A 12,598-nucleotide genomic window follows, 5' to 3' on the forward strand; every position below is an offset into this window, starting at 1 on the left:
TTTTTAAGTTATTTCACAGTTATCTCATTTAATCCTCACAATATGAGACTTATTCAAATTTAAATATACCAGGTAAACATTTTCCCAGATGTGAAGGGCAAAGATATTAGGTGACATTTCTGCATAAAGCTATATGTCAAGATAATGAAATAGAATGACCAGAAGCCAGCTCTTCTCACTCCAAATTCAGTCCTTTCTTCCATTACAGGTTTGAGATATGAACTCAAGACTCCAAGTAGAATAGATTAAAATGCTACAGGCATTACAAGGATATTGAAGGACAGACAGGTGGTTACTTGCCCATGGCCATATAGTGAGCCATGAACATAGGGAGTTCTGGTTCCATAGGATTTGAACATGATTCTCTTGCCTCCAAAACCAGTACTCTTTTCCACAACAATTCTGATGCCAAGAATGGTATAATGTCTGCTCTTCATTAGCTTTACAGCGTTTTAAGGGGAGAAAAGAGAGTCAAGCAAAAGTAAGTATTCTACAAGGAAAGATGTAATGGGGAAAAGAAAAGATCTAAATCCTGTCTCTGACACTTAGTAACTGCAAGACCTTGAGCGAATCACTTCCTCTCTCTCGGACTTTTTTCTCATCTGAAAAATAAGGTAAGTGGACTAAATGAGCTACGGCGCCCCTTCTATTTTTTTATGTATTCTCTTTGACAAAGTGAGCCAAGAAAATCTGAAGAGGAGATTACTTTCAGAGAGAAATCAGAAGCTTAGTGGAAGACAGTTTTCTAGTCCCACCACTTACTCAACAATTTCCACCGCCTTAGACAGGACTAAAGTAATTGTCGACTTAGATAACCTTCTGAAGGACCCGTACTCCTGGAAGTTGTTTCTTTCCATAGTGCCTGATGGTGACATTAGACTAATTAGACATTAGACTGGGGGTAAAATGGTAAGAAAGAGGAGGAAAGATCTCTAGAAGCTGAGGCCGATGGCAAGAGTATCCGGGATTCCTGTACGTCGCTCTCTACTAAGGCGAGTTCTTCTGGATGCTGGCCCAGAAATGCTTTAGGATTAGGAGAGATGGATGAGGAAACTTTGGAAGAGAGGGAGAGGGTGGAGATGTCGCTTTCTCCTTATCTCTACCCAGTTCTACCCAGAGCTAAATCAAAAGCAAAAGTGAAAGTGAATGCCACAGTTCCCCCCACCCCGAGGTCCACCCACCCGCAAGCTGCTCTCTAGCTCTTTATTCCCCTTGCTAGGGCTCTCTGGTCAAGTCCTTTGCTTTGCCCTCCAGCCAGAGAAAGTCGGAGCCCCTGAGATTGCTGCCTCCTAGGAGCGGTGTATGGTGGTGCGTGGGCTAGAGAGGGCACGCAGTTAGCTAACCTGAGGTGGCGCTCTGGCGTTCGGACTCTGGAGACACTGTGTGTATGACGAGGAGGGCAGAGGCGGGAAGCCTCAACTTAATGGCATACTGCAGCCAGTTTCTGCGCTGTTGGGTCATCTCCCTGCCCCTGCTGCGGCTACAGCTCCTCCTCCTATTGCTGCCGCCTCTGCTGCTCCTGCTATCGCCGTCCGGCGCTTTGCGAGGTAAGCAGAGGAGAGTGCAACAAGCCCTTCGGGAGAGATCGTGGAGGGATACTTTCTGGAAAGTGGGGGGGCCGTCCGGTCCCTGGAAATGAAGGGGATTGTAGTTTAAACAGTGAGTTTGGGGAAGGGATTCCTGGGAGCTGCAAGGGGCATCCAGCCTTCCCTGACCCGGGTTCCGGAATGCATTTTGCCAGAGGCGGCTCCACTAGTCCCCCACTCCAACTGCCGGGAAGAGCCTGGGAGGAGTAGCCTCTTTATCTCTAGGAACTCGAGGGCAGGATAAGGTAGGGAGCTCCCGGGAAAGCAAAGAAAGAGAACTAGTCACGGGCTCAGGCAGAGAGCTGTCTGCTCAGCTTAGACCAAGGCAGGTCTAAGATACCTCTTCTAGTCTGTGGCAACTTCTTGGCTGCTCAGATGTTTTGTCTGTTCGACTTTCAGTTTCAGATCCTCCTAATTTCTTGACTGGGGTTTTCATTTCTCGGTCATGTGTGTAATTGTTGGATTAGCTACCAAGTGTTTGAGGAAGTTAGAAAGAACGAAGATCTACCAGCATTGGAAGGGTTGGAAAAATGAGAAACCTCTGCTTGTTGGGAACGGATGAATGGGATCTCGTTCCTTAAGAGAAGAACCTTCCATACTGGATACTGAGGAAGGGAGTATAATCGAGGACATCATAAAAATCAAATCATTAAACATTTATTATGCGCCTACTATGAGCCAGTAGAAAGGAAGAATACTTGCTGTGGAAGCAGGATAACTTGATCCTAGACTCTGTGCACGCCTCTGCATTCATTGGAAACTCATTTCCCTCTTTTATGAATGCTCCTCAGGAACTTAGAGAAAATACAGAAGTAGAACAAATACAGAAGTTGAGGTTCCTGAGGTTCCTGGAAGCCCTTGAGCCTAAAGGAAGTCCCTGGAATTGCAAGATTAAACGCTCAGACTGGAATTGGGGAAGAGGAAAGAGTTGTAGGGAATGAGCCTGGAGATTCCAGTTTCGGTTGGTAGAGATGCCTTGTAAGAGCTTCTCCTCTTGGCAGAAGCAGCCGTTGTGACTGTTGCAAGATGGTGCCCCGTGTTGGGCAATTCAGGGTAAAAGAATGGAGAAGGCTGTATTCCTTTCTTGAGAAAAGAACTGGGGGAGAGAGGTAGGAGGTGTGGCCAGAATTGACCTTTGACTTTGACCAGCCTTTTGAGAGTTGCGAAAGATTTAATTTTCCATTCTACCTTCCTGAGTGCCTCTAACAGTGAAGCATTTTCTACATAATCTGCACTATTTCTTTAAGCAACTTCTGTCTCCTGCTTTTGTCTCCTATTAACTCTGATCATTATTTCATTGTGATTTCACATCTACTATTAATTGCTGGGGAGGAGAGAGTGTAGTGGAAGACACCAGTAACTAGTTTGGTATACACAGAATCAATGAGTCGGAGGTTTTGACCTTTTACTAGAATGCTAAGGATCCCCTAACTGGTCCATGAGCAGGCTATGAGAGAATTTTATGGTTTTTACTATTATTAATAACTTTCAGGAGCTCCCAAATAGCAAAAATAGTTGAACTATTTGACTCAAGTACATGCAAGCCCTGAGTTGCTAACATGGTCTTTGATAAACCAGATTCATTTGATTTAAAACACAGGTGCCTCTGGGGAAATTCCAATTTCCTTAGCTAGTGGGGAGCAGAGAAATAGAGACCTGGGTGTAAGGAAGGGCATGCCTCTTGGGATAACCAATGGGGGGAAAAGGTGTGGTCTAAAAAAGAATCTATCCTGCCCACATTCCTAAGGTGGGAGGGAACCAGAAGAGGAAGTGGCTTTTCCTTTTACTTTCATTTCCTTTTGCTTTCGTTTTACATCTGAAACTTCTAAATAGTGGCATTTGCTGGTTATATATTCAAAAGGGAGAGAGGGAAAGCTTGGGCACATTCTAAGGAAAAACTTCATATTTTTGTTGAGGAAAAATATTGGAGGCAGAGAGGAATGAATAATGGGGAAATGTGTGTCTAGAAAAGGTGAGGAAGCAGTCAGAAATAGGTTGTGTTCTGTTTCAGACCAATATAAGGGTATTCAAGAATATGTGGCTTTCAACTCTTTCAGGGAAGAATAGGTGGAAAAAATAAATGTAGATGACCATGTTTAAAAAAAACAAACTTGTTTATTCTGATATGAAATTGTAGCTAGAAAGACCAAAGCAAAAATAAGTCTTTTCTTCACTGCATAAGCATAAACATTGGGGGTGTGGGGGGAGTGTGTGTTCACAATTGCTCTCAGGGTTTACATAGATTAGCACTCAAGCACTTTGCTTTGAAGGGTGCCCAAAGTCTTTTCTCTGAGGCTGACCACCTATTTCATACTGCTGTTGACTTCCATGATATCTCACCTGTTCCTTTTGCTGGTGATTCTGTTCTAGTCCAGCATTGAAATGAAGGTACACTTACAGGCTTTCTTCTTTTCGTTGTTGTTCATTTGTTCAATGGTGTCCAACTCGTTATGACCCAGGTCCATGGAATTTTCTTGGCAACTGTAAGGATAATTTTAGGGTTGTGACCTAAAATCTAAATTCATTGGTTGACAGAGAAAAATCCCAAATAAAATACCCAAGTCAGTCTGGAAATTTATGGTAATTTTAATTAATATAGAGGGAAGGATTTTTAGGAGAAAGAGGGAAGAGGATATAGGATTTCTCCCGTCTGGCCTGTGCCAGGCAGAGTTCAAGATCTCAGCCACTAGGTCTCTGAAGATTAGAGGCTTCTAAGAGGATAAGAGTTTAGAAAGTAAAGGAGGAAAACTCAGCCAGAAACTCACCACCAAACCGGGCCATAACTGTAGCCATGCCAAGATGCCAAAAGGCCCAACACACTGCCACCAGCCACCTCTCCACCGCCAAAGGTTCCAGAGAGAGGAAGTGATGTGAAATATATAGACCTTTTACTCTTGTGTCCCCTCCTCTAAATTTTCATGTCTACCAATCACATCAGAGGCTTGTCTCCTGGACTGCCCATTCTTTAGTTCTCATCTTCTTTGATTAGATTATATCTTTTGAGTTACTTAACACTTCTTTGTTAAGTTCACCTTTTGTTAGTTACTTAACCTTTTTGTGATTAATTTACCCTTTATAGTTACTTAACACCTTTTTGTATTAAGATCTAAAAATAGACTTAGCCTAAAGTTCTAGCTTCACTATAAAGTAAGAACTAAGTACCTTCATTGTTCAATCAGGAGATTACAATGTCATCTTCACCATAAAGTAAGATCTAAGTAGGGTGGAATAATCTAAATTTCACACAAATATACTGAGGTGTTTTGCCATTTCTTTCTCCAGTGTATCCCAGTTTTACAGATGAGAAACTGAGACAAATAGGGATTCAGTGACTTGCCCAGGGACACACAGCTAGTAAGTGTCTGGGGACAAATTTGAACTAAAGTCTTCATGACTTCAGGCTACCTAGCTGCCTCTTGGTTTTTTTTTTCTATCCATCCTATTGTTGTTCAGGCTCCATGACAAGGAGTTTACCTAATAATAATTGAGTTATATTGCATTAGCTGCATCAGCTCTTTGCTTTATCTTTGTTCATTTAAGTTTAACTTAAAAGAGGTAATCTAATGAGCAGAAAATTGTTATAGGACCTCAACTAGTACCACTGCACAGCTCTGTGAAGGTTCCACAGCTATATGCTCTAACACAGTAGAGATAACCTTTAAGGTGACTATAGGATATATGATGAAGGCTTCGATATTTTTCTCTGTTCCTTGAACTATCCAATAGCTGAAGTAGATTAACTCATTAAACATAAACCTGCATTCCCATGAGAAAGTCAGAGAACTCAGAGGCTGGAATTCAAAATAACATATGGTTAAATGTATGTGAGGAAACGACTCCATGATAACAATGGAGACTTAAATACAGTATAGTTAAATATAATAACAACGGGCTATACTGAACATTCTGCACATAATGCTAATGGCATATCTGCTTCTGTGAGATAAGGCTTGCTTGCTTTTGCCAAGAAAACCCTATAAGAAAAATATACATGGTATTTTTGTAAGCCCATCTGCTTCCTGCATGTCTGTAATCCTACAAAAGCTGCCTGTAACTTCAGCTCAGTGCATCTTTCAGTAGGAAAGACTGTCCTGGCCAGTAGACTAACTTATTAATCAATAGATTAATAAATATATACAGGTTCCATTAAATTGAACTTCTGGGTGTCTGGACTCATTATATGAAGTGCCCCACTTCATAGCTATGAAAGTTTCATAGCAAGTAAAGAAGTAAACATAAGGCCTACAATAGCTACATAGCATTATGATGAATCATGTTATTGTGGGGGACTTGAGGTGAACCCCCTGGGTTTGGGAAGGGTACCTTTTGCAAGAATGCAAGACTCCATGACTTAGCTTAAAAATAAAAAGAGAAATTTATTCATTTAGAACTCATGTTGAATTTGGCTGGGAAGATAGCATAGATGGAAAGCTGTCCCCTAGAGGACTTCAAGTCTGGGATCTGTATACTCCACAACAGTTGATATGTGGGTATGCACTCAAGCACAGTGGAGAGGGAGTGGGGATTGGTCATCTGACCAGGTCTGCCTGAAGACATAGGGGGTGACCCTCATAGTTTAGGGGACAGATAGATGTCCTAGATACAATATGATGGTATTAAGACATAGTCTGGAGGTATATCTCTATGTTGTAAGGGCCAGAATGCAAAGGGTTAAAATTAAAGGGTTGGACAAAATTATTAAGAGTATGGTCACAAGAAATATAATCCTCAAGTCAGAATGAACTTTTATGGTAGTTTATTTACAAAAAGATAAAAAGTAAAAGTAAGAAAACAGAAAGAGGATAGGTTAAGATATCTAACTTAACACATCAAGTATTTTGCTCCGGCCCCTGGTTCAACCCAGGCAGCGCTAATTAGTTCTCAACTGGAGGGGCCTCAGTCTTGAGCAGAGGGCCCAGTGATGAATAAAGCAAGGGCTCCAGCCATGAAGCCTCTCTCAAGAGGGGAGGCCTTTCCTGAGGCTAGTCCCTCCAGAAAATCCAGGAAAGGAGGATTTAAGAACAATCTCACTAACTCCAAGGTCACAGGTCCAGTAAGCAGATTCTTCACTAGCTTCCAATATGAACACAGAACTCCAAAGAACAATGAGCCAGTCCCACTCAGGAAGTTGTAACTCCTTTTAAAGATGCTTCTTTGCATCACTTCCTGTGCCTTCCTCTACTTTTACATGGACCAATTATAGTCTATAGTTTTTCTTAGGACTACCCAGGGGGCAGTCAGTGGGTTCTGATTCGTCACCCACTTTCACACACATGGGTCACAGACCTCTCCCCACTTAAGGATACTTTTATATGCTTCTGGTGATTGAATCTTAAAAGGGGCAGGGGAGAGTTAATCCCCATCTTCACAATCCCCCTTATGATCATTTCAGAGACTAGTCTCCCCAGTTGATAATTTAACATCTTGTTATATATAATCATCTTGTACCTCTAAAAATCTTCTAACTACAGTTGCATACAATAGTGCACCTTCTAAGAGGAAACTACAATAGTTAGAGATAAGAGAGAAATAGAAGAGAGATAATGCAAACCAATGTTTTACTAGGTGCATTGACAAAAAACCAATTGGGGATAGTCCCCTTTGACATAAGAGTGTACATTCAAAATTAATGTTCAACCCCCTTCAGTTCAATCAATTGCACCCCAAAGTTCATTTTAGACCTTTTTGATGCAGTGTAGGTTTCTGCAGGCATCTTTCTCCATCTCAAAACCTAAAGGACCAATCCTCTCAGGGTCTTATCAGATGTTATGGGTTAGTAGTCACAAGGATGTAAGGGAGCAAAGGAATTTTCCTGCTTACAGTTAGGCCTAAAACACTTCTATAATTTGGGGGTACAATGTCCCATTTCAATGTCAAAGTTGACAAAGTTCGGTTCAGTCCCTTCCTGACCACTAGCACAGTGAAGAAAGTTCTAGTTTTGTAAATATTCTTTAATGGAGTTCTGACAAAGGATGGAAACAAAGTTTCTAAAACCCACTAAGACTGTGCTTTCTCATCAAAAGTGCGAGACTTCATAAGAGAAGTCATTATCTCTACCATTTTAGACAAAATTCCATCTCTTCCATTTTTAAGGATCTTCAGGAGAACAGGCTTGTCAAAACATGAACAATCTATCTCAATAGCTGTTTCAGAACTCAACAGTCCTCTTGAGACTCAAGGATAAAGGCCATAAGGCATATTGCTTTTGCTTTTTCCTTCTCTATGCATTTTAAACCACATCCAGTCTTCCTTTCCCCTGCCTTCTCACTTCTTCAAAGGCATGAGCTGTAATCAAGTTACCTAATACATAGGAGAAATGTTTCAAAGCTCTGTTAAGGGAGAAAAAGAAAAGAAGAAAAGAGTTAGTGAGAATGCATAGAAGCATACTTCATTGTCAATGAAACAATATAAAAAACAACACATCCACACCTCTTGTTCTTGTGAATTTCTTTCAGTAAATCCTTGAAAAATGATCTATCTAATGTTCTTTGTGTCTTCCTTTGATTACTTTGGTATTTCATGGATTACTGGCATAGCCTCTGAGAACCTATGCCAGCAAAGCTCTAGAACAGTGATGGAGAACCTTTTAAGGATGGAGTGCCAGGCCCCACCCCCAAAACCAGGTGCCATGCCCATGCCCCACCCAGATCACATTCTATGCCCCTTCCCCCACTGAGCGCTGGGTATGCCCTGCCCCTCCTTACTCCACTGTGATGTAATCAGGCTTGGGGAGAGGGAAAGGGACACAAGCACTCTGCTCCCCTCTAGTTAAGTGAGCTATGATCCCCTGAAACCTAGAAAAAAAAAAAACACAGCTTACCGGAAAACCCCTTATTTATAGGAAAATATAACCCTCAGGTTAAAGGACATCATCCTAACACATTCACCCCATCCTGTTCCAGGGTAGAAGTCAGGTTTTAATCTAGATGCAGGGCTGATTGCTATCTTTGACCAGCCAGTGTACTGTTTTCCAGAACTTCTAGCCCACCTGTTTTCCCTCAGACAGGCACCTCTTTGAAAGCAAAATGAACAGGCTAGTAAGTGAGAGGACTAAGAATGCAAATTAAGCCCAAATTTGCTTGTGAAAGAAACTGGGGAAGGGATCTGTAGAACACAGAAGAAAGAGGCTATTAGCCTAGCCTCAGGTTCATAAAACTTATTCCAAAATCAAAATACAGTTTTGAACATTTTTAAAGTACAAACTCAAAAGACATCCCAAAATCTCCAAAATACTTTGCATAGCAAAGACACTGGTTGCTTCTGATAGTTAAGACTTAAGTTGTTTCTTCCTCACTCAGGCCAAAGGTCATTAAATAGCCCTTGTATTCTGAAGGGGTGGGGCAATCTTGTCTTGAAAGGGATGCTGTCTTGAAAAGACCTTCTTACTAACTCTTACTGGGGAGAGGGGAGGAGAGCAATCCCAGTCCTGCCTGCCTCCAGCTTTCTAGCTAGGAACTCTGTCGAACTCTGCTGCAGGTTCCAGGAGCACTGGGTCCTTGGCATGTGTGCCCACAGAGAGGTCTAGGTGTGCCATCTCTGGCACGTGTGTCATAGGTTTGCCATCATGGCTCTAAGAGGTTCTATCATGCCAAATATGTTTTTTAAAAAAATACTGCAAACAGACTAAATCTATTTTCCAAGGAACAATGCTACCAAGAAAGACTTGATCCTTAGTGGGCTGGTCCACAGATGATCAATTTTTAGACCATGGCAATCTGAAACCTATGAAGTATTCCTCACTTTCACTACCACAGAATTGAACCATCCCTCATTTTCTGATCATGTATCCTTACTCATATAAAGGTATGCTCTGTTTTGATATTAGCAAAATTGAAGATTGTAAGAGGTAAAGGCAGAGGCAATAAAATGTAAATCTTTCAGGTAAAAAAAGAAGCTTTACACTCCTTGCAAAGATGTAACTCAATTGCTTATGAAAAAGCAAGCAAACAATGAACTTGCCCCAGGGCATAAACTGTGTTAGTACCTTTGCCCCAAGATATTCCTTTTATTTTTTTTTTATTTTATATAAGACCCAACAAGTCTCTGGGAAAGCCCTGTGTAGAGGGAGTTTCATCCCCTCCCCCTCCTGGATTGCTAACCTGGTTCATCCCATTTTGCTGGCACTGAGTCCATGAACATGAATAAAAAGGTGTGAGTGTGACCCGAACTGCTGATTTCCCTGAATGCAGCCAGGGAGACAGAGAGAGAATCTTGTGGGATGATCTAGGCATGGTCAGACTGAGAGTAGAAAAGAGACTTTAAATGTATGCCTATCTGCTTTCTCTATTTCAAGTGATTAAAATAAACTCTATGGCAATAAGTATCTGGAGTTTTTAATTTAAATCTAAAAGTCCTATTTCAGGAACTAAGACTAGAAAGATGAGTAAGCCAAAGACACCAACAACCAGTGATAATTATTGCAGATCTAATGATCTTCCAAAAGAATAACTGTAATAAGTGCAGAGACAAAAAAAAGTAGTTTTTTTCAGAACTACATGAATCCTTGAAGAAATAAAGCAAGAGATTAGATAGATAGATAGATAGATAGATAGATAGATAGATAGATAGGAAAGAAGTGGAAGAATAGTGTAGAAGGGAAAGTGGTAAGCATATCCCCCCAAAAGTTGGAAAACCACAATGAACTAAGGAAAAATCAATGGCAATATGAAATATCAAGAACTACTAGATCAAAAACAAAAGATTGAAAAAGTAGAAGAAAATGTAAGATATAAAAAAAATTGAATGAAAACAGTTCAAGCACAGACCATTTAAGAATCTCTGGACTCCCTAAAAGCTATTTCAAAGATACTATGCTGCAAAGAGACAAAAAAGGAACACAAATACCAAGGAACGACAATCAGGACCACATAAGACCTGATATCATCTACTACTAAAAGAAATGCAATCTTGGAATATAATATTCTAATAGACAAAATATGTAGACTTAAGATAAAAAATAACTTACCCTACAAACCTTCAGGAGGTGAAAACTTAAACTTCAGAAGGTGAGAAATCAATCCCACAGACACTGCCTCCTGGGCAGAGCTAGATAATTTGGAAACTGTGATTAGCCCCAGTGAAGAGGGGCAGGGAAAAGAAGTCACCATAAAAGCAAGCCCCAAACTCCCTCAGAGCATATTGCCTTTGAGAAGATAGTCTGAAGAGATTGTCTTCTGGAGATAGTCTTCTGCCTGGGGAAAGTCTTCAAGGGAGCTTTGCTGGAGACTGCAGCTTGGATTGTGGGCTTGGAGCTTGGCTTCAACTCTTAGACTCTGACTCCTGGACTACTTTGTTGGGTGAATGAAAGGCTGACTCCTTTCCTAGTTTCCTAAGAGACTAGCTTCCATCTTGGAGGAGGCTTCAGTGGTTACTCACTACCAGCCTTCCTGGTTGAGAGTTAATTAATCTCTGCCTGGATTAAGCAGACCTGAAGTAAACATGTAAATTGATAGGATAGATAACCTCTCTAACCCCCTCACATTTCTCTTCTTTATTGTTTCTTCTCTATTTGTATATATTTGTAAATAAATTTCTGACTCAAGATATTATAAATACTGGCAACCACATAATTTCATATAATCATTGTCCAACCGTTAATTTTAATCTTTACAACATGAATCATGTAACCATGGAAAAATATTTTAAATTAATTAACTAATTCATTTTTAAAATTCCAATATTGATAGTATTGACATTTTTATTTAAAATCCTAAGCACAGATCCCTGGGACAGTCTACTAGAAACCTTCTGCCAAGCTAATATTAAACCATTAATGAATACTCTGAGTCAGGCATCTAACCATTCATAGTTCTATGTTATTGCCAACATCCCTATATCTTCTCCAAAGGAAAAGTATGAGCTTCTTCACCAAAATCTTTGCTAAAATCTAGGTAAACTAGATCTACAGCAATCATCCTCTATATCCATTTATTAGTATTATCAAAAGAGGAAATAAGGTTAATCTGACAATAACATCTTGATGAAGTCACATAGGATCTTTGTAGATATTCATCAACTGTCTCTTTAATTATCCTTTCTAGAATTTTCCCATGAATAAAAGTCAAATTCACTGGTCTATATTTGCAGATTTTCTTCACTACCTTTAAAAAGGGGGGGGGGGGGGGAAGAAAGCATTTTCCCTTTTCCAGTCTTACTGTTCCTCTCCCATTATCTGCAAACCTTCAAATATAACTGACAGTAGCTAAATAATCACATCTTCCAGTTGTTTTTTTCCAGTTTGAGAGGGTGTTATTCATTTGGATCAGGTGACTCCCATGTCTACTAGATCTTGTTTCACTATCTTCTTCCTGATCTTGGGATTCACTTTCTGTTAGCCATTTTTCATTCAGTCATGTCCAGTGCACTTGTCTTTGGCAGAGAAAATAGCAAGAGCTGAGCAAGAAGAGACCTGCCTTCTCCCTCTTGTCATTTACCACTGTCATACTCACCCCAAGCAAAGGCTTTATCCTGTTTTTTTCTTCCAAGTGAGGATAATGTCTGAGGGAATGTCTCTGTGAATGGCAGAGATTAGTGGAGTATTATGGGGGAAGATGAACTGGAGGAACCTATTAGCCATCAGTGAAGATAGATATGAAGAAGGCAGAAAAGCTTGAAGAGTTAAGTAGGCATAAAATTCCTTTTACAGATTGAAAGAATGTTTCCACACAAAAAAAGGCACTGAATTTAGAGTCAGGGAACTGTGAATCTTAAAAATTCTCAGATCCTACTTCAGAAGATTTGGTTAAGACCATTCCCCATTTTAAACAATGAAGGGACTTAGTCAGGAATGTATGTGAGAACTTTACATTACTCCACCCATACTTAGACAGTGCCTTAGGGGGAGATAAAGTTGTAAACTCCCTACTGAACAATGAAAAAAGTACTTAACCCATACTTATAGTGAGGCAAAAGCCTTAAGCTAAGTCTATTTTTAGGAAGGTGCTAAGTACCTATGAAGGTCAGGCAACTTGCAAACTTGTAAGGGACAAGCCTTAACAAAAGAGGTGTGAGGT

The 12,598-nt window shown here is 40.5% G+C and overlaps 1 protein-coding gene and 1 long non-coding RNA gene across 3 annotated transcripts in view; one reads left to right on the plus strand and one right to left on the minus strand.

Moving 5' to 3' along the window:
* The first annotated feature begins 1,166 nt into the window (after nucleotides 1-1,166).
* The window catches only part of IL15RA (interleukin 15 receptor subunit alpha), a 35,262-nt gene continuing 23,830 nt past the window's right edge, over nucleotides 1,167-12,598 (plus strand). For both annotated transcript variants that reach the window (XM_007503872.3, XM_007503873.3), the window contains exon 1: nucleotides 1,167-1,547. In XM_007503872.3, coding sequence (XP_007503934.1) covers nucleotides 1,388-1,547 — 160 coding nt within the window. In that variant the 5' untranslated portion in view covers nucleotides 1,167-1,387. The remainder of the gene's footprint in view (nucleotides 1,548-12,598) is intronic.
* LOC130454546 (uncharacterized) lies at nucleotides 7,523-8,225 on the minus strand. The gene is made up of 2 exons (XR_008912167.1): nucleotides 8,016-8,225; nucleotides 7,523-7,915 (listed from the first exon to the last, which is right to left on the minus strand). It is a non-coding gene; the product is annotated as an uncharacterized LOC130454546 (long non-coding RNA).

The sequence above is a fragment of the Monodelphis domestica genome, chromosome 5 (assembly GCF_027887165.1).
Source record: "Monodelphis domestica isolate mMonDom1 chromosome 5, mMonDom1.pri, whole genome shotgun sequence".
Taxonomy (NCBI): Eukaryota; Metazoa; Chordata; class Mammalia; order Didelphimorphia; family Didelphidae; genus Monodelphis; species Monodelphis domestica.